General features: G+C 43.8%; 1 protein-coding gene across 11 annotated transcripts in view; it reads right to left on the bottom strand.

Annotated features, from left to right (window-relative positions):
• Positions 1-25,664, bottom strand: part of LOC132872214 (probable E3 ubiquitin-protein ligase HECTD4) — an 868,395-nt gene that overhangs the window by 408,017 nt on the left and 434,714 nt on the right. For all 11 annotated transcript variants that reach the window (XR_009651396.1, XR_009651397.1, XM_060906858.1 and 8 more), the window contains exon 29: positions 23,903-24,072. Coding sequence is in view for 9 of the 11 variants with exons in the window: in XM_060906858.1 (XP_060762841.1) it covers positions 23,903-24,072 (170 nt within the window). In the remaining 2 variants the exon portion in view is untranslated. The remainder of the gene's footprint in view (positions 1-23,902; positions 24,073-25,664) is intronic.

The raw sequence follows: 25,664 nt of genomic DNA, 5'->3' as shown, positions 1-25,664 counted from the left end.
CAAACACCTTGTACAGCTCGCACACTTGAACACCTCATCAGTTGACACAGATTATATGAAAGAGGAAGATTTGCATTGCACAGCACATGTTCACCAAGGGCAAGATGTCGAGTTTGAAAAGCCTTGGTTTGCAGACCCCCATGCACATGGAAGATTGACCCTCAAAACTACATACTGGTCTAAACATTATTGCGCTGTGCAGGTCCATCTTACTCATTGTCCGAACAGCTGCATCAATGTTAATCGCAGTGTTGTCAAACATGTTATGTGCGGCCTCGTGTCAGAGTACTCTGAGGTTGGCTGCTGCCAGCATGATTTCTTTGACATCATTAATTCCATACCCCATGTCTCATTAGCAAAGCCACGAGCCGCCCATTGGAAAGACATAGGGAAATGGGTCAAAAAGTGCGCAGCCAATGGCAATGAATGGTCCCAAACAGAGGACCCTAGTGTGTTGTTTTGCCAAAGGCTTGGGGTCTACAAAGTCATGCTATGTGTGTGCATGTTAAGCGCAGCGTAATATTAGCCACTGATGACCAGGGTCCTGGGGACCCTGGCCATAGTGGCCTGTTTGTCTCTGTTTCCACAAACATAACTCCAGCAGAGGTGCACCCCAAATTGGCGGGATTTCCAAATTCCGTTTGGGTGAAGGGTAAACATGATGTAGGCCTAATGAAGAATGCTGAACCAGTGGTGATCACCCCCAAATCAGATTTCAGGCCTAGACAGCCCCAGTACCCACTCAAACCAGAACCAATCGCAGGTATAAGACCGGTCTTTGATTCGTTGCTGAAGGCAGGTGTAATTGTCCCTTGCCAGGACTCTCCAGTACGCACTCCTATTTCCCCAGTTAACAAGGCAAGAAAACCGTCCCAGCCCGATGACTGGAGGTTCGTCCAAGATCTGCAAGCAGTCAATGCTGCGGTTGTTCCACGCATGCCTGACGTCTCTAAAGAGTGCTCTCTGCAGACCACACCCACCCTGGGATTGCCTGACCCCAATAAACCATTTGTTCAAACTGTAGATGAAAAGAAGGGTTTCATGACCTCTGTTCTTTTGCAGAAACATGGGGATAGATTAAGACCTGTAGCCTACTTCTCCAGCAAATCAGACCCAGTGACGGCTGGACTTCCTGTTTGCGTGCGTGCAGTTGCTGCAGCTGAAAAGGCTTTAACTACTTCCAGAAATATTGTGGGGTATTCTAACCTCACCCTTTTGGTCCCATATGCTGTCTCCCTGCTTCTGTTGGAGAAAAAGACGTCACATTTATGAGATGGTTAAAGTATAACACTGTCATACTTGACATGCCTAACATCATTGTGAAACATTGTACTGTTCTGAATCCTGCCTCTCTTCTCCCTACAGAGGACGATGGAGAGCCACATGACTCTGTCGCTCTCACTAACAATTTTTGTTCCCCCAGGGCAGACTTAAAGAGTGACCCTTTGGAAAATTCAGACATGGTCCTCTATGTGGATGGTTCAGCCTCCAGAGACCCAGAGACGGGAAAGAATAAAGTAGGTTTTGCTGTAGTCTCAGATCACCAGGTCCTCAAGGCATCATGTCTGCCCTCAAATCTTTGTCGTTATATTTGCACTACTTCACCACTACTACCTCTGCCATCTCTCATCGATGCAATTATTATGTGCAATAATATAGGCCCTAAACTATTTTTATGCATACTTGTATTTTATATATTATATATATATTTATGCATATATGTGTGTATATATAGAGTCTACTTGTAATGTGCAATTTTTCCGAGCCTCTCAATTAAGGCAATTTTTCTATACTTTTTCATGGTAGGTAATGCAAATAGCCCTCTTTATTTAATCTTTCATTTGTCTAATTTTTATTTCAGTTTTATTTATCTGTATGACATTTTCTTGCTACTGTAACACGTGAATTTCCCCGATGTGGGATGAATAAAGTGAATCTAATCTAATCTAATCTAATCTACTCTACAACCCCGATTCCAAAAAAGTTGGGACAAAGTACAAATTGTAAATAAAAACGGAATGCAATGATGTGGAAGTTTCAAAATTCCATATTTTATTCAGAATAGAACATAGATGACATATCAAATGTTTAAACTGAGAAAATGTATCATTTAAAGAGAAAAATTAGGTGATTTTAAATTTCATGACAACAACACATCTCAAAAAAGTTGGGACAAGGCCATGTTTCCCCACTGTGAGACATCCCCTTTTCTCTTTTCAACAGTCTGTAAACCGGGCGGCACGGTGGTGTAGTGGTTAGCGCTGTCGCCTCACAGCAAGAAGGTCCTGGGTTCGAGCCCCGGGGCCGGCGAGGGCCTTTCTGTGCGGAGTTTGCATGTTCTCCCCGTGTCCGCGTGGGTTTCCTCCGGGTGCTCCGGTTTCCCCCACAGTCCAAAGACATGCAGGTTAGGTTAACTGGTGACTCTAAATTGACCGTAGGTGTGAATGTGAGTGTGAATGGTTGTCTGTGTCTATGTGTCAGCCCTGTGATGACCTGGCGACTTGTCCAGGGTGTACCCCGCCTTTCGCCCATAGTCAGCTGGGATAGGCTCCAGCTTGCCTGCGACCCTGTAGAAGGATAAAGCGGCTAGAGATAATGAATGAATGAATGAACAGTCTGTAAACGTCTGGGGACTGAGGAGATAAGTTGCTCAAGTTTAGGGATAGGAATGTTAACCCATTCTTGTCTAATGTAGGATTCTAGTTGCTCAACCGTCTTAGGTCGTTTTTGTCGTATCTTCCGTTTTATGATGCGCCAAATGTTTTCTATGGGTGAAAGATCTGGACTGCAGGCTGGCCAGTTCAGTACCCGGACCCTTCTTCTACGCAGCCATGATGCTGTAATTGATGCAGTATGTGGTTTGGCATTGTCATGTTGGAAAATATAAGGTCTTCCCTGAAAGAGACGTCGTCTGGATGGGAACATATGTTGCTCTAGAACCTTTCAGCATTGATGGTGTCTTTCCAGATGTGTAAGCTGCCCATGCCACACGCACTAATGCAACCCCATACCATCAGAGATGCAGGCTTCTGAACTGAGCGCTGATAACAACTTGGGTCGTCCTTCTCCTCTTTAGTCCGAATGACACGGCGTCCCTGATTTCCATAAAGAAATTCACATTTTGATTCGTCTGACCACAGAACAGTTTTCCATTTTGCTACAGTCCATTTTAAATGAGCCTTGGCCCAGAGAAGACGTCTGCTCTTCTGGATCGTGTTTAGATACGGCTTCTTCTTTGAACTATAGAGTTTTAGCTGGCAATGGTGGATGGCACGGTGAATTGTGTTCACAGATAATGTTCTCTGGAAATATTCCTGAGCCCATTTTGTGATTTCCAATACAGAAGCATGCCTGTATGTGATGCAGTGCCGTCTAAGGGCCCGAAGATCATGGGCACCCAGTATGGTTTTCCGGCCTTGACCCTTACACACAGAGATTCTTCCAGATTCTCTGAATCTTTTGATGATATTATGCACTGTAGATGATGATATGTTCAAACTCTTTGCAATTTTACACTGTCGAACTCCTTTCTGATATTGCTCCACTATTTGTCGGTGCAGAATTAGGGGGATTGGTGATCCTCTTCCCATCTTTACTTCTGAGAGCTGCTGCCACTCCAAGACGCTCTTTTTATCCCAGTCATGTTAATGATTGTGGCAGCGGGGGCGTGGTCAAGCGCCGGTCTGTGACAGGAGGGCGGAGTCAGGGAAGGTGAGTGGCAGAATCACTACACCTGAGAGCAATTAACCTGTGTTTGTGTGTCTTCCCAGTGACCGCGCCCTATATAAGGAGGGAGAGCAGACAGCAGAGGAGCTCTTCCCTGAACAGACACCCGTCATGTGTGTGTGTGTGTCTGTTTTGAGTGACTGTTAGACTGAAAAGTGTGACAATAAATGCTAAATTGGAACCTGATCTCTGTCCCGCCATCCTCTGTGCTCCACCCACCTACTCCGAACTGCCACAGTGGTGCCGAAACCCGGGATCTGGAGCACAGCAGCCTCACAGCCCCATGGAGTCCTCCCCGTTCGCTGAACTGGTCCACGCCCTCGCCACGGCCCAGCAAAGCCAGCACCAGGCGCTACTCACCCTCCGAAAGGAGCAGGAACAGCGGTTCGAGGCCCTGGTGTTGGCCCAGCAAGAAGATTGACAGGCATTCCGGCACCTCCTTGCGTCGGCAGGGTCCACCAGCACTCCTACCGCGGGCCTGTCTCCCCTCACCGTAACCAAGATGGGCCCGCAGGACGACCCCGAGGCGTTCATCACGCTCTTTGAGCAAGTCGCCGAAGCCTCAGGGTGGCCGATGGAGCAGCGCACGGCGCGCCTCCTCCCCCTGCTCACGGGAGAAGCACAGCTGGCCGCGCTACAGCTCCCCGCCGACCGGCCTACGCGGACCTCCACCGGGCCGTCCTCCAGCGCATGGGGCGCACTCCAGAACAGCAGCGCCAGCGCTTCCGCGCGCTGCGCTTGGAGGAAGTCAGCCGGCCGTTCATGTTTGGCCAGCAGCTCCGGGACGCTTGCTGGTGGTGGCTGAGGGCCAACAACCGCGACACCAAAGGAATCATCGACCAGGTGGTGCTGGAACAGTTCGTCGCTCGCTTGCCAGCAGGAACTGCGGAGTGGGTCCGGTGCCACCGCCCGGCGTCGCTGGATCAGGCAGTCGAGCTGGCGGAGGACCATTTGGCGGCTGTCCCGGTGGCAGGACAGCAGATGGCATCTTCTCTTCTCTCCTCTTCTCTCTCTCTCTCTCCCCCTCCTCCTGTGTCCCGTCCTCGCCCCATTCCCCCACTGCGGAGGCGGGGGCCGGCCCCATTCCCCCACTGCGGAGGCGGGGGCCGGCCCCATTCCCCCACTGCGGAGGCGGGGGCCGGCACCACCCCAGCCGGCCCGCCGCACCCGCGGTGCCCTCCCATTTCTCCCTTCTGTGTCTGTCTCTCCCCCACCTCAGGTGAGTGAGCCCCAGATCACCGGTGCAGAGGGAAAGCCCGGGCCGGTTTGCTGGCGCTGCGGGGAGCCGGGCCACCTTCAACAGCAGTGCACGGCAATGGAAGTGGGCGCGGTGGTTCGGATCCCCGACGCGCCAGAGGCCGCCCTCAATCGGGCCGGAGCGTATCGCATACCGGTGAGTATCCAAGGGGCTACATATCAGGCGTTGGTGGATTCTGGTTGTAATCAGACCTCAATTCGCCAAAGCCTGGTTCAAAACGAGGCATTGGGGGGAGCACAAGGGGTGAAGGTGTTGTGTGTGCATAGGGATGTTCACCGCTACCCTTTGGTGTCGGTCCACATCATTTTCAGAGGGGAAAAATTTATAGTGAAGGCGGCGGTTAATCCTCGCCTTACCCACTCTTTAATTTTGGGGACTGATTGGCCGGGATTTCGGGGTTTAATGACATGCCTAGTAAAGAGTGGGTCCTGCCATTTGACAGGGGGAGGTCCCGGTGTCGCTTTGGCGGGAGTAGCTGTCACAGAGCCGTCTACGTCATCTCCGCGTCAGAGTGAGGAGCCGCTGGCTCCTCCTCTCTCTATTGGGGAATCCCTCACAGATTTCCCATAAGAGCAGTCGCAAGACGAGAAACGCATGCGTTTGACCAAGTGAGAGTAATCGATGGTCAAATGCTCCAGCCGAACGCCACCCCGTCCTTCCCTTACTTCGCGATTATGAAGGATAGATTATACTGAGTGATGCAGGACACTCAAACTAAAGAGCGAGTCACGCAGCTTTTAATTCCGAAGAGCCGCCGGGTATTGGTATTCCAGGCGGCTCACTTTAATCCCATGGCTGGACACTTGGGGCAGGATAAAACACTAGCCCGAATAATGGCCCGATTCTATTAGCCGGGGATTTGCGGCGATGTCCGTAGGTGGTGTACGGCATGCCGCGAATGCCAGTTAGTAAATCCAGCGGCCATTCCAAAAGCGCCCTTGCACCCTCTTCCATTAATCGAGACCCCATTTGAGAGAATTGGGATGGATCTTGTCGGGCCATTAGATCGGTCAGCACGAGGGTACCGCTTTATATTACTTCTGGTGGACTATGCAACACGATACCTGGAAGCAGTGTCTCTGCGCAATATCTCAGCACGCAGTATTGCAGAAGCGCTCTTCGGCGTCATCTCCCGAGTTGGAATCCTGAAAGAGATTCTGACTGATCAAGGCACTACGTTTATGTCATGAACACTGCGCGAACTGTATGGGTTATTGGGGATTAAGCCGATCCGCACCAGCGTGCATCACCCACAAACGGACGGTTTAGTGGAACGGTTCAACCGCACCCTCAAAAATATTATTAAAAAATTCATAAGTGAGGACGCACGTAATTGGGATAAGTGGCTCGAACCCTTGTTGTTCTCAGTGCGAGAGGTCCCCCAAGCCTCCACGGGGTTCTCCCCGTTCGAATTATTATATGGGCATAAGCCACGCGGCATCCTGGACGTGCTGCGGGAAAATTGGGAGGAGGGACCTTCACAAAGCAAGAACGAAATTCAGTACGTTATGGACCTGCGCGCAAAACTCCACACGCTCACCCACCTAACTCAGGAGAATTTGCGGCAGGCCCATGAACGGCAAGCCCGCCTGTACAACAAGGGTACGTGCCTTAGAGAGTTCACACCGGGAGATAAGGTACTCGTACTGTTGCCCACATCGAGCTCCAAATTGATCGCCAAGTGGCAAGGACCCTTTGAGGTCACACGGCGAGTCGGGGATGTCGACTATGAGGTGAGGCGAACGGACAGGGGTGGGGCGCTACAGATTTACCACCTCAATCTGCTTAAACTCTGGAACGAGGAGGTCCCCGTGGCGTTGGTGTCAGTGGTTCCGGAGAAGGCGGAGCTGGGGCCGGAGGTTCAAAAAGGGACATTGGCATCACGTACCTCTCCGGTCCCCTGTGGAGACCAGCTCTCCCCGACCCAACTCACGGAGGTCGCCCAGTTGCAGACCGAGTTTTCGGATGTGTTCTCGCCCCTGCCCGGTCGCACTAACCTCATAGAGCACCACATAGAGATGCCCCCGGGGGTGGTAGTGCGTAGCCGCCCTTACAGGCTACCCGAACACAAAAAAAGGTGGTTCGGGAAGAACTTCAGACCATGCTCGAAATGGGCATCGTCGAGGAGTCCCACAGTGACTGGAGCATGCCCGGTGGTCTTGGTACCCAAGGCCGACGGGTCGGTCCGGTTCTGTGTGGACTATAGAAAAGTCAACGCGGTGTCTAAATTCGACGCGTACCCAATGCCTCGTATTGATGAGTTGCTCAATCGACTAGGCACGGCTCGCTTTTATTCGACACTGGATTTGATGAAGGGATATTGGCAGATCCCCTTGACTCCACTATCCCGAGAAAAAATGGCCTTTTCCACACCGTTTGGGTTACACCAATTCGTCACACTTCCGTTTGGGCTGTTTGGGGCGCCCGCTACGTTTCAGCGGTTGATGGACCGGGTCCTCCGCCCCCATGCCACTCGGACCTGCTTGATCCATCCTGGTGCCCTGTGTCTGGTCGGAGTTTTATCGCACCACTCCTGTGAAGGATGGCCCCATGAGGACAGTTGAGGGTTATACCTGTTAAAACTGTTAATATTATAGTCAGGCTGTCTGTTGTTGCCCAAATGAGGATGGGTTCCCTTTTGAGTCTGGTTCCTCTCGAGGTTTCTTCCTCATGTTGTCTGAGGGAGTTTTTCCTTGCCACCGTCGTCACAGGCTTGCTCATTGGGGATAGATTAGGGATAAAATTAGCTCATGTTTTAAGTCGTTCAAATTCTGTAAAGCTGCTTTGCGACAATGTTTATTGTTAAAAGCGCTATACAAATAAACTTGATTTGATTTGATGCCTTGAAACATGATTTGAAATGATGATTTGAAACACAATTAACCTGTGTTTGTGTGTCTTCCCAGTGACCGCGCCCTATATAAGGAGGGAGAGCAGACAGCAGAGGAGCTCTTCCCTGAACAGACACCCGTCGTGTGTGTGTGTGTGTGTGTGTCTGTTTTGAGTGACTGTTAGACTGAAAAGTGTGACAATAAATGCTAAATTGGAACCTGATCGTGCCGTCCTCTGTGCTCCACCCACCTACTCCGAACTGCCACAATGACCTATTGCAAATTGACCTAATGAGTTGCAATTTGGTCCTCCAGCTGTTCCTTTTTTGTACCTTTAACTTTTCCAGCCTCTTATTGCCCCTATCCCAACTTTGAGATGTGTTGCTGTCATGAAATTTCAAATGAGCCAATATTTGGCATGAAATTTCAAAATGTCTCACTTTCAACATTTGATACGGTATGTTGTCTATGTTCTATTGTGAATACAATATCAGTTTTTGAGATTTGTAAATTATTGCATTCTGTTTTTATTTACAATTTGTACTTTGTCCCAACTTTTTTGGAATCAGGGTTCTAATCTAATCTAATCTAATCTAATCTAATCTAATCTAATCTAATCTAATCTAATCTAATCTAATCTAATCTAATCTAATCTAATCTAATCTAATCTAATCTAATCTAATCTAATCTATACTTGTCAGCGCAGGCTGCAGAGCTCTGTGCCCTTATCGAGGCATGCAAATTGGCTGCAGGGCAATCTGTCAATATTTTTACAGACAGCAGGTATGCATTTGGCATTGTGCATGATTTTGGCACCATTTGGAAACAGAAATTTTCTCACTAGCACAGGATCTCCCATTGCACATCATAAACTGGTCTCCGAGTTGTTGGATACTATTCTACTCTCTAGAGCCATTGCTATGTTTAAGTGTGCTGCCCATACTAACAATACTGATCTTGTGTCTCAAGGAAATGCCAGAGCAGACAAAGCAGCTAAGTGTGCAGCCTCAGCTTCCAGTTTACCCTCTAAACTTGCTTTTCCTCAGGTTTCTACCCGCTGTTTACAGCTAGCAGACCTTCAGAGCACTGCCACCCAGGACGAGAGACGAGTTTGGAAACAGGCCGGCTGTATCTTTGCAAACTCACTCTGGGTGTCAAAAGGGGGATGGTAGCAGAAGTAACAAAGAGATGGTTCACAAAGGGATTTTCAAATTATGCTGCGAAATTTTGCAAGCAATGCTTGATATGCGCACAACATAATGCAGGTCAAGGTATCAAACTAACTCAAGCAGCACATCCAATACCAGACAAACCGTTTGATCATCTCCAAATGGACTTCATTGAACTGACACTTAGTGAGGGAAAATGGGTCCCTTAAAAATAAACTTAGCAAAGCTTGTGCAGAAACAGGGCTAGGATGGACAAAGGTCCTCCCTGTAGTACTCACACAAATGAGGATGCAAACTAGGCCTAAACATGGGTTAAGCCCATTTTAAATTCTGTCTGGACGAGTACCCAACACGGGGATAGGGCCAGCCCAAGGAACACTGCCAGACACCACACTGTATGATTATGCAATGTTGAATTACTGTGCAATGCTGTCCTCTGCTTTGAAATCTATCCACAAACAGGTATAAGAAGTGCTTCCCAAGCCCGCTGAGGGACCTCTGCATGATCTACAACCAGGGGATTGGATAGTGATGAAGGACTTCCAACGAACCAAGTGGAACAAGCCATGGTGGAATGGCCCATTCCAGGTCCTGTTCATGACCCCAGTGGCAGTGAAGGTCACAGGCAGAGTGACGTGGATCCACACTAGCCACTACAGGAGGGTTCCTGAACCGACTGAGCAGGAGGAAGAGGAAGGCCTGAAGGATCCGGGCGCTAACTAAAGCGTGTGAGGAAGAAAGGCATCATTGTATGGAACAGTGTGAGTATCACATCAATCACGCACGCACCCTCAGTAGGGAAGAGTATTTCAGTGTCTAGCCAATAGATAAGTCTTTGGGTTTCGAGTTTCTCCAAGCCCCGGTGAGGTGGGACGAGGGCTGATAGGGCATGCCCGCCCTCTGAGCACCAATACACCTCAAGAAGGGCAAGGGTTAACTCGGAGACATAGTTAACATAAAATGAAGGGGGTAAATCATTATAAGCTAGGTCCAGTCGTGGGCCTGAGCATCCTGATTCTGCTGGGGCTCACGGGAGGATTCGTGTGGTGGTCGATACAGGGAACCCAGACTGACACAGAGTCGAGACAAGGGAGACATCCAACTCATAATTTGTATTGGCAGTATGCTAATTTTACAGCTAAACAGGAAACAGGTCAAATTGTCTAGTTTGCTCCCTGTTTTCTGTCAATGTTGTATGTCTGTGTTTCAGAGACAGCTGACAAATATTGGTTACCAGATGGTGAAAATAGACCCAGACAACTTGCCTGACTGGCCTCCAAACCCACACAAAGACTATAACCCACCATTTGACGATGTCAGCACAGCTGATATGAAATTAGCCCTAGCTTAAAACACTCATTTGTGGTTGTTTTCTGTTCTATTGTTTCCTGATCTATGTATAAAGCTTGCTAGCATTAACTTAAGATGTCTATGTCTTACAAAACAGCCTTAGCATTATCCCTGTACACTCAATGGTGTTAAAGTTGAATCTCTCCGGGAACTCTTACCACTGAAATTGTATATATTTCTTTCTTTTAGCAATTATTATCCTGTAGGATAAAAAGGGGGGAAATGTGAAGGAAATTTAGTGAATGAACATTCCTATTCTCTGTGTTTCTGTGTGTTGAGCTCAAGTGGCCTAGTGTACTGAGGAAAGTTGTTTTTCCCCCACATGCCTTTCTGTGCTCTTGGCTGGTGATAAGCAGGGTGTCTGAGTTCTCCCTAACCACGCATCCGCCTGCACATCCCAGAGCATGCCAGGTGCACGCTTTAACAAAGCTTCATAGAAAGTCTTGAGCCAGTCGCGTGCAGACACGAGCAGTAAGCGAATGCCTTTAGAGTATAATAGATAACAGCCACTAAGACACAACTCAGAGTGCGTACTCTCGGCATCATCTGAAGTGGTGTCTTCTTCTCTTCTTCTTTTTCCTTTCCTATTTTATATCTCTGTTTTATATGATCTACTATAATAAATAACTGAAGAGACAACTGCTAAGCATTCTGAAGTGTTTATTAGAAGTTTCCAAGTTTTTTTGCCCTTCCACCAAAAACGTTTAATACTGGCTCTTTTTGAAATACCATAGTTCATTCCGAGTTGCATATGCATCCTGCATGTGAAAATGTAATCCTACTCCCATTCCCTGTATTAGCTTATGAAAGAAAATAGTCGGAAAAATGAGCAAATCTGAAAAAGCCCTACAAACTTATGTCACTTCGAAAATTAGTATTCATGGCCTCGCCCACCTTGGCTTACGACCGCCCACGGGAAGAAAGTTCGGATTTAAGCGCGAGGAGAGATAGCAGAGTCCATCTCGTCAGTAGCTAACAAAGAGGACCTACGGTAACAGAAAGTTGAAAACATGTCTGAACAAGTTTGTGCCTGTGTTATTTGTGGCAGTAATGCATCAATGTTGCATTTCTTGCCCTAGATAGAAGAGGTGAAGAAGAAATGGTTGGAATTTATCTTTGGAACACCACCAGCGAAGTATAATGCAACGTTAGTACTGTGTTCTGATCATTTCAACCACAGTGGCTTTTCAAACTTCGGTGCCTTCAGTAGTGGTTTTGCTTCAAGGTTGTTTTTAATACCTGGATCTGTACCATCAAGACGATTGACCACCAGCTCACAAGCTGTAAGTAAAACATGAACTTTTTGTTCGAAGGTTTTTGTTACAAAATAGCATGTTCATATTCTCCACGTTAGCATGCATGACATGGTCACAAGCTAGGCAGGGATAAGAGTTTTCCGCTTTTCGGCGGAGTTCCGCTTTTTCTGAGTAAAAAACGACCATTTTATATTATGTCAAATCCGTTGAGAATTTTTTGTATTAATTTCGGGGGGTTGGGGTATGTTCCTTCATGCTGTTCAAACTTTATTAACTCCAACAATGATTACACATTGTTTGTAAGTCACCATCTTTAGTCTCGTTTAAATTTCGTTGAATGTGATGTAAAATTCTTGTTCTCTACATTGTTATTGGTCAAAACATCGATGTCGAGACCACAATAGCCAATCAAAACAGTTTTTACAAAAGACACCCACATCCACTTGTTCTGACCCACTGGAGGTAGCGTCACAGTGCTGTTAGCCAATCAGAGGTAACACGTTTACTGATTGCTGTTAGCCAATCAGAGGTAACACGTTTACATGTCATGAATATTTATGAGTAAGAGCTGAAATCCTGTCGTTCTCCCACCACCCACTCCTCCAGCAAACTAGAACAGCCTGAAACAGGAGAACCACAGCATTTTTTTTTCACCAAAACCGGCTCACAGGGCATTCATTCACACTAGAGACCACCGCACAATTAATGAAAAAACGATGCAATGAGACCTTTACAAGTGTTTATGAGGTAAAGATCTGGAGGGTCCTCAGGCATAGTGTGTTTTCGTAAACTGGGATGTATGGATGCTGTCAGTCCCTCACTCCCTTGCTCAATCGAGTTTGTTGACGGTGTAGTGGCTGGCTGCTTTATGTCCCGGGGCTCCCTCATGCTTGTGTTACCTTCTGGCTCTCCCCTTTTAGTTATGCTGTCATAGTTTTGCCGGAGTCCCTGCTTGTACTCAGTGCAATTTGTATACTGTTCCTACTTATTCAGGTGACATTGGGCATACCTAACAACCTGTGGTTTCCCCCCCAAATCTGTCCCTCTGAGTTACATGTCGGTCCTGGGATCGAGATGCTGACCTCTTCTGCTCCTCAGACCTGCCTGATCCATCCTGGTGCCCTGTGTCTGGTTGGAGTCTCATCGCATCGTTCCTGTGGAGGACGGCCCCATATGGACAGTTGAAAGTCACACTTGGAAGACACTCTGGACACTTACAGTAATGCCTTTATGGCTGAGGACTACAGTTGACTTGCTAACTTTAGGACTGCAGTTGTCATGAACAGTTTTGCACTCAAGTTTCCATCAATGAAGAGTTTATAACATCAATGAACCTGACTTCATGTTAAAACTGTTAATGTTACAGTCATGTTGTCTGTTGTTGCCCAAATGAAGATGGGTTCCCTTTTGAGTCTGGTTTCTCTCGAGGTTTCTTCCTCATGTCGTCTGAGGGAGTTTTTCCTTGCCACTGTTACCACAGGCTTGCTCATTGGGGATAGATTAGGGATAAAATTAGCTCATGTTTTAAGTCGTCCAAATTCTGTAAAGCCGCTTTGTGACAATGTTTATTGTTAAAAGCGCTATACAAATAAACTTGACTTGACTCTGATTTTTGAAAGAAATTAAAGCCTTTACTCCTGATCAAGAAAAATCCAAGTCAAAACACCATATTAGTAGACTCCACTTGAACTAATCAAGTTGACGTTGCTAATGTTTTCAATGATTATTTCATTGAACTTGATTCTGAGTATGTACCAAGCCATAAGTATGACACTTTTTTCTATACTGTAGCAAGGAGGTTCTGGGTTCAAGCCCAGCGACCGATGGGGCCCTTTCTGTGTGCAGTTTGCATATTCTCCCCGTGTCTGCGTGGATTTCCTCCAGGTGCTCCGGTTTCCCCCCACAGTTCAAAGACATGCAGCTAGGTTAATATGGAGCAGCCATGGCCTGAGGTTGGGCTAAAGTGCCCTTGAGTAAGGGCACCTAACCCACAATTGCTCCCCGGATGCTGTAGCATAGATGCCCATTGCTCTGGGCAGGGCCGGCTCTAGGTCTTTGGCTGCCCTAGGCGAGATTGAGTTTTGGCGCCCCCCCCCCCCCCCAAGAAAAAAACCCCTCTAATAACATCTAAATAACACTTTAATCTAAATCACTCTATTCTATTACTATTAAACAATGTACGGTGCATGGACAATAAACAAGAAGTCATTTTTATCTTTTTCATTATTGTTATTATTGTTATCATTATTAACATAAAGTGTCACAAAGTAAAATGACCACACAAATTCAATACATATCTCCATATAATGGGCAAAAACTCTTCCGCACCCTGTTCAAAGTGTAGTGCATGGACAATAAACAAGAAATTATTTTTAGTTTCTTTTTTGCTATTAAAAGTTAAGTCATCTCTGAAGAATTAACAAATTAAATGAATAAAAAAATTCTACAATTCTAAATTGTGCAAACTTAAGCACCCTGTTAGGACATCAATGGGCTGTATTTTCAAACAAAAGTGCTATTATGGGTACTTTGTTATTGAAGTCTATTGCTGTTTGCATTTAGTTAGCTAGGCAGACATTGATTCAGGCATCTAAAATATTAATTTGCCACTATAATGGTTGATATGAGAGATTAGATCAGACTTACCTCTATACTTGGCTCTATTTGTTTCTTCCTGTAGCCTTCGTTTGCGCCCTTGCGCACCCGAGAGTTTGGATTTCTTCATTTAAGCACTTGTAGTCTGGGCTACTTTTTGCAGTGGATAGCCATTCTCATTCCCCGATGAACACCACTCCCCCCGCCCCCCTTATAACCTATCATTGTGCATTTTTAGTAGGCATAAGGAAAATCACCGACCACTACTGCGTAGGCTACACTTGTTTTTCAACCTTTTTGAGCCAGGGCGCACTTTTTTCAATGAAAAAATCTCAAGGCACATCACCAAAAGAAAATGTTGACTGAAACTAAAACGCTGTTGCCAATATTTACAATATACAGTCATTCTATAATTTTCCACGGTACACTTGGTGATCTCTCACGGCACACTAGTGTTCCGTGGTACTAGAGTTCGGCAGCACAGTGGTTGAAAACACTGTACACCACTGATGCACTTGGTAACATCTCCATTCAATAACGCCATCCCTCCTTTTTGGTGGGGTTTTGGTCGCCCTTGGTGCCCCTGGGCACACTTTGCGCTCTAGGCAATTGCCTAGGTCGCCTATAGCAATTGCCGGCTATGATTACATGGCCAAAACAGAGAATAGCAGCGGATGCGCACTTGCGCGCCCGAAGACATACTATAGACAGGGCGAACCACTGTTGAGCGCTTATTGTTTCATGATTAACAACCACCACCACACCCCACCCCGCTTTTTTTGACAAATCGCACCCTGACTACATGCTTTGCTGTACAATTAAATTAGGCTAAGACATTATAATGCTGACTCATTTTCAGAATAGTGGAAGTCATAATTTTTCTCCCCCCGTTTCTGCGCCCCTGGATGGACGCAGCGCCCTTAGCATTTGCCTATATTGCCTATGCCACGGGCCGGCTCTGGCTCTGGGTATGTGTGTGTGCTCATTACTCACTTGTGTGTGTATGTGTGTATTCACTGCTTCAGATGGGTTAAATGCAGAGGTTAAATTTCACTGTGTGCTTATGTCTGTGCTTGAGTGTACGTATGACAAAGGCTTCTTGGGTAGTTTTCACCACCCACCCTGGAGTGATAGCAATAAAGTCTAAGAACATGATGGGGACTTCAACTTTACTCAGGTTACTGTTGATTCAACCTATAAACTGCTGACAACCTTTGACTCCAAAAAGCCTTCTGGTCCTGATCACCTAGGATACTTAAGATTTCATCTTCTGCAATTGCCAAATCTCTCGCTGCTATTATTAACAAGATCATTAACAATGGCTGCTAGCCTGCTGAATGGAAGCGATCAAATGTTGTTCCTGTTTTTAAGAAGGACGACAGAACTTATAAGGCAAACTATCACCCAATATCTCTATTGCCTACAATTTCGAAGATCGCCAAATGGGTTATTTATTATCAGCTGTATGAGTGGATAGAAGACAAGCTTTGCGACTCACTTTCTAGTTTTCTTAAGGGTCATTCCTGTTGTACAGCACTTATCCAAATGACTGACTGGCATTCTTCTCTTGATCAGAAGCAGTGTTGCAGCCATCACCATTGATCTTCACAAAGCCTTTGGTTTAGGAAATTGGAGAAATGCTCCAGAAGGAGTATTCACTCTCTTGCACTTGTCCTTCAAGCCTTGTCCCTTGGAGTGCAGCAATGCTGATGCTGTAGTGATCTAGTTCCTTCATGATCAGAGCTGTTCTGTGCTCAGATCTCTTATCATTGTCCAACATGGTGCAGACATTCCAAGTTCCAACTATCAATTTCATATTCCTCGTCTTTCTACTGCTATTATGGAGACCCGCTGGCCGCAGTGAGCCAGCTAGGCAAGGACTGGGTAAGCTTTCTTTACCCCACCTTTTCTAGGGGCTTCCCTTTCCAGGACAGGCAGTTTTCTTCCCAAATAGGGCTGCCTGGACACCCGCAATGCTGCCTCAGCCCGCTGTTACCCAGAGCTTCAGCTAGGCTGCCGGTGTGTAAAGTTCCTGCTAGCAACTTCCAGCTTCTCAGACCTGCTGCCGTTGTATTTACTCCATCAGCACAGGGCTTTCTTTCTCCTTTCCTAATGAAGCACTTTGCACAGTAAGATAAGACAAACAATGTTGTGTCCCCATCGTGTTGTCTCTCTGGACCTCCAGACCTGATGCCAAGTGGTGCACAAAAGTGCCACAGACCTAAAGGGTATGGAAGTTGCCCTGCAGTGACACCTGACTTGCCAAGTGATGCCATCTGTTGGCCATTTGAATGGCTCTACCACATGCCATCAGGTAGTGTACCATTGACCCTGTTGGGTTCATCTGCCACATTGCACTGAAAAGCACCCTGCTGCCAGTGCCTTATTGGTGATGTACTATTTAACCCATAGCTGAAACCCAGGCAGGTGCTACTAGTCTGGGTCAGAACAGACCTGGGAGCAATGGTGATTAAGGGGTAACTCCACTTTCCCCAGTAGACACACAACAGAACACGACAAAACACTCCACATATTATCCACAGAATAGGCAGCCATGACAATACATTCACAAGAGAAAAAAGAAGGGAACACATCAAAATAGAACAGAATGTACTATGATAGTATAGAATAGAAAGGAATGGATGGGAATAGAAGAGAAAGCATTATGGTGGTATAGAACAGAATACAACAAAAACAGTATACATATTCTATATAGAATAGGATTGACAATTACGATAAGATAATAGAATATTTTCGAAGAGAAAATAATGGAATTTGACAGAATAGAGTAGAATGGAATGCATTATGATAGAACAGAAAGCATAGAATATGATAATGATAAGAAACCTATTCTGTATAGAATTGAGATCTCTGTCATATCCCCTTCGGACATACTGTGTACAACTGTACACATGAAGTTCCATAGCTTTGTATACATTGTGTTACCCACTTGTGTCCAAAGGGGTTAAAAAAAAAAAAAAAAAAACACTCCCAGAGAGAGAGAGACAGAGAGACAGAGAGAGAGAGAGAGAACCCAGGGCTTGGGCAGAAGATTTCTCATGGGTATGATGTAGTACGTTGCCATTCCAAGAAGCGCTTCAGCCTTCAGTCTTCAAGTGCTGCTTGCATATGTCTTCATTGAAAGACGTATCCAAGCAGCACTTGGACACAGGCTTTCATTTTACCGCATTTTGAATACTGTAGTCCGTTACTACTGGGTATTACTAATGGTTTCCATGATAAACTTGAGAAAGCCAATTGTTTTGGTCTTAGATCTATTTTCAGACTGCCTTATGACTGTTCATATAAAGACATGGCCAATCTACAGACACTTGAACACTGACGGTCATGCTATTCCTTGTCCTTGGTTTATCAAGCCTTAGTTTCTACCTGTGGTCCGAATTACATAAAGGAACTCTTTCAAACACAACAAAGCCATTATAATTTAAGAGGGGGGCAACATCAGCCTAGCACAATCAACACAGCAAATGGACTCTCAGATCATATCCCTATCTGGTGACTCGTATGTGGAACAGTCTGCCTACAGAACTGAGACATCTTGCTTCTTTAAATCAAATTTAAAAGCACCATAAAGAAAATGAATCATACTAATGGCACATTGTGCAAATGTAATACTTGTGATCAATTGAGTTAAATTGCATTTAATTATATTCTCAATTTAACAACATTTAAATTTTATTTTTAATCATAAATTTTTAACCTTTGGGCAAGTTCTCATTTTTCTTAGCAGATGTCTTATATAAGACCTTCTTGATATAATGATACATTGGCATGCAAAAGTTTGGGCACCCTTACTGAAAGTGTGTGTTACTGTGAATTGTTAAGTGAGCAGAAGATGAACTGATCACCAAAAGGCATAAAGGTAAAGATGACATTTCTTTTCAGCATTTTCTGCAAGATGTGTGTATTATTTTTGTTTTGTACATTTGGAGAGTGAAAAAAGAAAAGGAACATCATGTGAAAGTTTGGGCACCCCAATCCATTTGAGTTCTCAGGTAACTTTTACCAAGGTTCCAGACCTTAATTAGCTTATTGAGTCGTGGCTTGTTCAAATTCTTCATTAGGAAAGGTCAGATGATGCAGATTTCAAAGCTGTATAAATTCTCTGACTCCTCAAACTTGTCCCTAAAATCAACAGCCATGGGCTCCTCTAAGCAACTCCCTCACATTCTGAATAATAAAATAATTGATGCTCACAAAGCAGGAGAAGGCTACAAGAATGTAGCCAAGTGTTTTCAGGTAGCTGTTTCCTCAGATTATAATGTTATTAAGAAATGGCAGTTAACAGAAACAGTGGAGATCAAGGTGAGGTCTAAAAGATGAAGAAAATTTTCTGAAAGAACTGCTTGTTGGATTGCTAGAAAGGCAAATAAAAACCCCTGTTTGACTGTAAAAGACCTTCAGAAAGATTTAGCAGACCCTGGAGTGGTGGTGCACTGTTCTACTATGCAGCGACACCTGAACAAATATGACCTTCATGGAAGGGTCATCAGAAGAAAACCTTTCTTGCGTCCTAGCCACAAAATTCAGCATCTGAAGTCTGCAAATGAACATCGAAATAAGCCTGATGCATTTTGGAAACAAGTCCTGTGGACTGATGAAATCAAAATATAACTTTTTGGCCACAATGTGCAAAGGTATGTTTGGAGAAAAAAGGGTGCCAAATTCCAGGAAAAGAACACCTCTCCAATTCTGAAGCATGGGTGTGGAGCGATCATGCTTTGGGGTTGTGTTGCAGCCAGTGGCACAGGGCACATTTCATTGGTCGAGGGAAGCATGGATTCAAATAAATACCAGCAAATTCTGGAAGCAAACATCACACCATATGTAAAAAAAGTCCTACAATAAGATGATGGTCCAAAACACACCTCAAAATCTACAATAGAATACCTCAAGAGGCACAAGCTGAAGGCTTTGCCATGGCCCTCACAGTCCCCTGAACTAAACATTATTGAAAATCTGTGGATAGATCTCAAAAGAGCAATGCATGCAAGACAGCCCAAGAAACTGGAAGCCTTTTGCAAGGACAAATGTGTGAAAATCCCCCAGGTAAGAACGGAAAGATTATTAGCTGGCTACAAAAAGTGTTTACAAGCTGTGATACTTGCCAAAGGGGGTGTTACTAGGTACTAACCATGCAGGGTGCCCAAACTTTTGCTTTGGTCCCTTTTCCTTTTTTGTCATTTTGAAAATGCAAAAGATGAAAATAAAAAAATTGTTTTTGCTTTAAATATAAAAGGGAATGAGTCATCTTTAACTTTATGCCTTTTGGCAATCATTTCATCTTCAACTTGCTTCACTGTTCACAGTAACAGCAATTTTGACCAGGGGTCCCCAAACTTTTGCATACCACTGTATATATTTGATATTCACCGATTTGGACATTGTTCCAATCTGGACATCATTGTAAGGAAACAGTATCAAATTTGAATTGGGCATACTGACACCTAATGAGTTTTGAAATTTATGCTTTGTACTTCTAAAGATTAAATTTAAAATTAATTAAATTTACTTTTATGCCATTAAGTTAAGCACAATAATTCATAAGGATCGTAACATGTTTTTAGAAATTTATTAAAGATCCCAAACTTAAAATCTCATTTAAGTACTATCTTCAAGTATTATTCAAGATGAGCACTCAAAACGCAAACAGCACTCAAAACACCACATACAGTGGTGCTTGAAAGTTTGTGAACCCTTTAGCATTTTCTATATTTCTGCATAAATATGACCTAAAACATCAGTATTTTGTAGAAGCACCTTTAATAGTAATTACAGCTTTGACTCTTCTCAAGTAAGTCGTTATAAGCTTAACACACATCTGGATTTGGGCAATTTCTAATTTTTCTTAGCAGATTCTCTCAAGGTCAATCAGATTGCAGGGGAAGTGTCTGTGAACTGCAATTATCAGGTCTCCCCACAGATATTCTACAGGTTTCAAGTTTGCGCTTTGGCTGGGCCACTCAAGGACATTAATAGCCTCACTCCAAAGCTACTCCAGGATTGTCTTGACTGTATCCTCTGGGTGCTAAAAGGTGAATATTCACTCCAAACTGAGGTTATATGTAATCTGATTAGGTTTTACAAGGATTTTTCTGTATTTGGCTGCATTCATCCTCCCATCAATTCTGACCAGTCTCCCTGCCCCACCACTGAAAAGCATCCACATACAGTGGTGCTTGAAAGTTTGTGAACCCTTTAGAATTTTCTATATTTCTGCATAAATATGACTTAAAACATCAGATTTTCACACAAGTCCTAAAAGTAGATAAAGAGAACCCAGTTAAACAAATGAGACAAAATTATTATACTTGGTCACTTATTTATTGAGGAAAATGACCCAATATTACATATCTGTGAGTGGCAAAAGTATGTGAACCTTTGCTTTCAGTATCTAGTGTGACCCCCTTGTGCAGCAATAACTGCAACTAAATGCTTCCGGTAACTGTTGATCAGTCCTGCACACCGGCTTGGAGGAATTTTAGCCCATTCCTCCGTACAGAACAGCCTCAACTCTGGGATGTTGGTGGGTTTCCTCACATGAACTGCTCGCTTCAGGTCCTTCCACAACATTTCGACTGGATTAAGGTCAGGACTTTGACTTGGCCATTCCAAAACATTAACTTTATTCTTCTTTAGCCATTCTTTGGCAGAACGACTTGTGTGCTTAGGGTTGTTGTCTTGATGCATGACCCACCTTCTCTTGAGATTCAGTTCATGGACAGATGTCCTGACATTTTCCTTGAGAATTTGCTGGTATAATTCAAAATTCATTGTTCCATCAATGATGGCAAGCCGTCCTGGCCCAGATGCAGCGAAACAGGCCCAAATCATGATACTACCACCACCATATTACAATTACAGGTACCGCCCTTAAATGGTTCCACTCGTATCTATCAAACAGGAAACAGCGAATCCTGATCAATGGGAGCTATTCGAAGGACTTTGATCTGCCTCAAGGGGTACCTCAAGGATCATGTCTGGGACCCCTGCTCTTCACCTTGTATGTGAGTAAGCTTTTCGACATTGCTGAATCCCACCTCCCCAACGTTCACGCATACGCTGATGATATGCAGCTTTATATTTCATTCAAGCCAGATGGTTCTGCTGCTGAGTTGGATGCTGTTGATGCTTTACAAGGTTGCATCAAGGATATAAGAATATGGATGGTCCAGGACAAACTGCAGTTGAACGATGCTAAGACGGAGTTCCTTATTATAGGCACACGTGCACAGTTGAATAAGGTTACATTAAATGACTTGCAAGTAGGTAAAGCGAAGGTGTCTGCTGTTCACTCTGTTAGAAATCTTGGTGCATGGTTTGACGCAAATATGAATATGACTACACATATTAATAGTATGTCAGTCTGTTTATTACCATATGCACAATATTAGACGAATCAGGAAGTATCTGTCGTATGATAATAGGAAGTCAATTGTACAGGCCATCATAATGTCTCGATTGGACTATTGTAACGGTCTACTGTATGGTACGCCTGTTGTTCATCTTGGTAAGTTGCAGTGCCTGCAGAATGCAGCAGCTCGGCTGGTATGTTCTGTATCCAGGTTTGATCATATTACTCCATCACTGATGAACCTGCATTGGCTTCCGGTTAGTTACAGAATTGAATTTAAGATAGCAATGCTTGTTCACAAATGTATTTATGGCGTTGCACCACAATATCTGTCGAGTTTGATAAAAACTAAAGAGAGTTTGTGGTATCGGTTAAGAGGTAACCAGGGTACACTCCTAATAGACAATACGCATAGAACCAAAAAGACACTAGGGGACCGGGCGTTTGAAAATGCCGTGCCTAAAGTTTGGAATAGGCTCCCGCTAGATATAAGACAATGTAAATCATTGAATACTTTTAAAGTTTTACTCAAGACTTACTTTTTTAAATTAGCTGTTTATAATTAGTTTTTTTTTACATTGTAATTATCTTAATTAGTTTGAGTTATTCATTATTTTTAAATTGTATTGTATGTGTATATATTCTGTAATGCGCAATCGATCATATCTATAGCATGTTAGATTGCGCACAATAAGTAATAAATTATTATTATTATTATTATTATATTTCACAGATGGGATAAGGTTCTTATGCTGGAATGCAGTGTTTTCCTTTCTTCAAACATAACGCTTCTCATTTAAACCAAAAAGTTCTATTTTGGTCTTATCCGTCCACAAAACATTTTTCCAATAGCCTTCTGGCTTGTACACGTGATCTTTAGCAAACTGCAGACGAGCAGCAATGTTCTTTTTGGAGAGCAGTGGCTTTTTCCTTGCAACCCTGCCATGCACACCATTGTTGTTCAGTGTTCTCCTGATGGTGGACTCATGAACATTAGCCAATGTGAGAGAGGCCTTCAGTTGCTTAGAAGTTACCCTGGGGTCCTTTGTGACCTCGCTGACTATTACACGCCTTGCTCTTGGAGTGATCTTTGTTGGTCAACCACTCCTGGGGAGGGTAACAATGGTCTTGAATTTCCTCCATTTGTACACAATCTGTCTGACAGTGGATTGGTGGAGTTCAAACTCTTTAGAGATGGTTTCATAACCTTTTCCAGCCTGATGAGCATCAACAATGCTTTTTCTGAGGTCCTCAGAAATCTCCTTTGTTCGTGCCATGATACACTTCCACAAACTTGTTGTGAAGATCAGACTTTGATAGATCCCTGTTCTTTAAATAAAACAGGGTGCCCACTCACACCTGATTGTCATTCCATTGATTGAAAACACCTGACTCTAATTTCACCTTCAAATTAACTGCTATCCTAGAGGTTCACATACTTTTGCCACTCACAGATATGTAATATTGGATAATTTTCCTCAATAAATAAATGACCAAGTATAATATTTTTGTCTCATTTGTTTAACTGGGTTCTCTTTATCTACTTTTAGGATTTGGGTGAAAATCTGATGTTATAGGTCATATTTATGCAGAAATATAGAAAATTCTAAAGGGTTCACAAACTTTCAAGCACCACTGTAGCATGATGCTCCAACCAACATGTTTCATCATAGCTGATAGCTGATGAGCAGTACTTGGTTTCAGTCAGACTTGGAGTTCAACCCAAAAAGTTTTTTTTTTTCTCAGACCAGAGAATCAAATGGGTTAATTAAATGTATGCCATAAGCCTTACATCTCACTACTCAACCATAAAGTCTGTGTGTACAAAACCTGAAGGGATCTCAAAAAAAAAAAGTTATCAGCAGTACTTGCTACTAATATAACTTTTGAGTTCTCCCATAAATGTATAGCTAACATGGGTACAAGGCAACATGATGCAGATGGTTTACTGAACAACTTGCTGAAGCTGTACTGTATGCATAACTATTTTGTGCATTAATACAGTCTATTATCACTATGACTAAAAAAGAATCTTCATAATGAAGCTCAGACACAAAAACATTGATGCAATCAGTCCCCTACCAGGTCTGAAAAACGGCAGTGATTATATATTGTAATGCCACATGAAACACAAGGCTTGTACTGCTTGTAAAAGACATTAAATAGCCTCATTTTAACAGACTGATTGCAAAAAACTTCACAAATTATTCATAATATGGTCCAATAAGTCTCAAGTATATATCTTATTAACAAGTATTAGTGCATAACTTTTGTTACATTATGTCATGGTAAAATTAACAGTTGTTTAAAAGGTACTTTGTGTACAGGGAAGTGGAAATTACCTGGTGAGCTTGTAGGTGTTGTAGTTAGACTTTCACAGTGTGGAGAAATCGTGACGTGCAGCAGTAGCTCTGAGCGATTCATTAAGCTCTTTAGCAGAGCTCTGGTCTTGACCAGAGGCACAACACACCTGGAGTGCTGCACAGAACTAACTTCCTGAAAAAAATTCTGCCTAATGTGTGCACACAAAGAAAAACAAAACACACTTTTTTTTTTAACTATGGGTCATATCACAAAGTCTAAACATTCAAGAGTTGGACTTGCAAAATCAATCCACAATGATCTGTCATACTTGTTTGGGTTACAAACATTTGGAAGGCATTAAAAGACAATAACGAGCCACTCTTTTTGATTGAGCTACTTGTTGCTAACAATCTATCTATAGCTACTTTTCAAATTTGTAGTAATCATGGTTTAAAAAAAAAACATGGATAAACAGTGTTGGAAATGAGGCCAGACCGGCAGACATTTACTGGTAATTTTCACATTTGTCTGTCTGTATATCAAAAGCATTGGACCGGATGGCTCATGAAAATTTGTAAAGATATGGGTCTAATCTAATTCTCTTCCAAATGTTACACTGTACGAATACATTATGTTGTAACACGGCCTGTGAAACTGGGTCCCCCGCGGGCTCAAATAAAAAAATTCGTAACTCTGCCACAGATAGTCCTAGCCCCACCAAAATTTACAGGCACGTCCCTGAGCCCTTTCAATGAGCCCAGTCACGGCCTTATCCAACATCAAGAGCAAATGCAGCTTGTGGAAAACTTTAGTACGAGCCCTGGCTCCAGCTGCTCATGCACACAGGGATTTAAAAATTCATAACTCAGCCACCGGAGGTCCTAGCCCCGCTAAACTTCACAAGCACCTCCCTCTCACCAACTGGTACATTAAATAACACAATGATAATAATACATTCAGTATTCACTGTTGTTTTTATTGCACGATGCAGTTGAACTTGTGTTTTAGGGTTGATGGTATCTGATCAATCCAGTCAGTTAAGAGTTCAGTTTACATGAAACTTTGCAGTACAGTATTACAACCCTGATTCCAAAAAAGTTCGGACAAAGTACAAATTGTAAATAAAAACGGAATGCAATAATTTACAAATCTCAAAAACTGATATTGTATTCACAATAGAACATAGACAACATATCAAATGTTGAAAGTGAGACATTTTGAAATTTCATGCCAAATACTGGCTCATTTGAAATTTCATGACAGCAACACATCTCAAAAAAGTTGGGACAGGGGCAATAAGAGGCTGGAAAAGTTAAAGGTACAAAAAAGGAACAGCTGGAGGACCAAATTGCAACTCATTAGGTCAACTGGCAGTAGGTCATTAACATGACTGGGTATAAAAAGAGCATCTTGGAGTGGCAGCGGCTCTCAGAAGTAAAGATGGGAAGAGGATCACCAATCCCCCTAATTCTGTGCCGACAAATAGTGGAGCAATATCAGAAAGGAGTTCTGGAGTGTAAAATTGCAAAGAGTTTGAACATATCATCATGTACAGTGCATAATATCATCAAAAGATTCAGAGAATCTGGAAGAATCTCTGTGCGTAAGGGTCAAGGCCGGAAAACCATACTGGGTGCCCGTGATCTTCAGGCCCTCAGACAGCACTGCATCACATACAGGCATGCTTCTGTATTGGAAATCACAAAATGGGCTCAGGAATATTTCCAGAGAACATTATCTGTGAACACAATTCACCGTGCAATCCGCCATTGCCAGCTAAAACTCTATAGTTCAAAGAAG

Source organism: Neoarius graeffei, chromosome 24, assembly GCF_027579695.1.
Source record: "Neoarius graeffei isolate fNeoGra1 chromosome 24, fNeoGra1.pri, whole genome shotgun sequence".
In the NCBI taxonomy this organism is placed as follows: Eukaryota; Metazoa; Chordata; class Actinopteri; order Siluriformes; family Ariidae; genus Neoarius; species Neoarius graeffei.
Note: the sequence above shows the minus strand (reverse complement) of the source record. Positions and strands in the feature narration are given on the sequence as shown.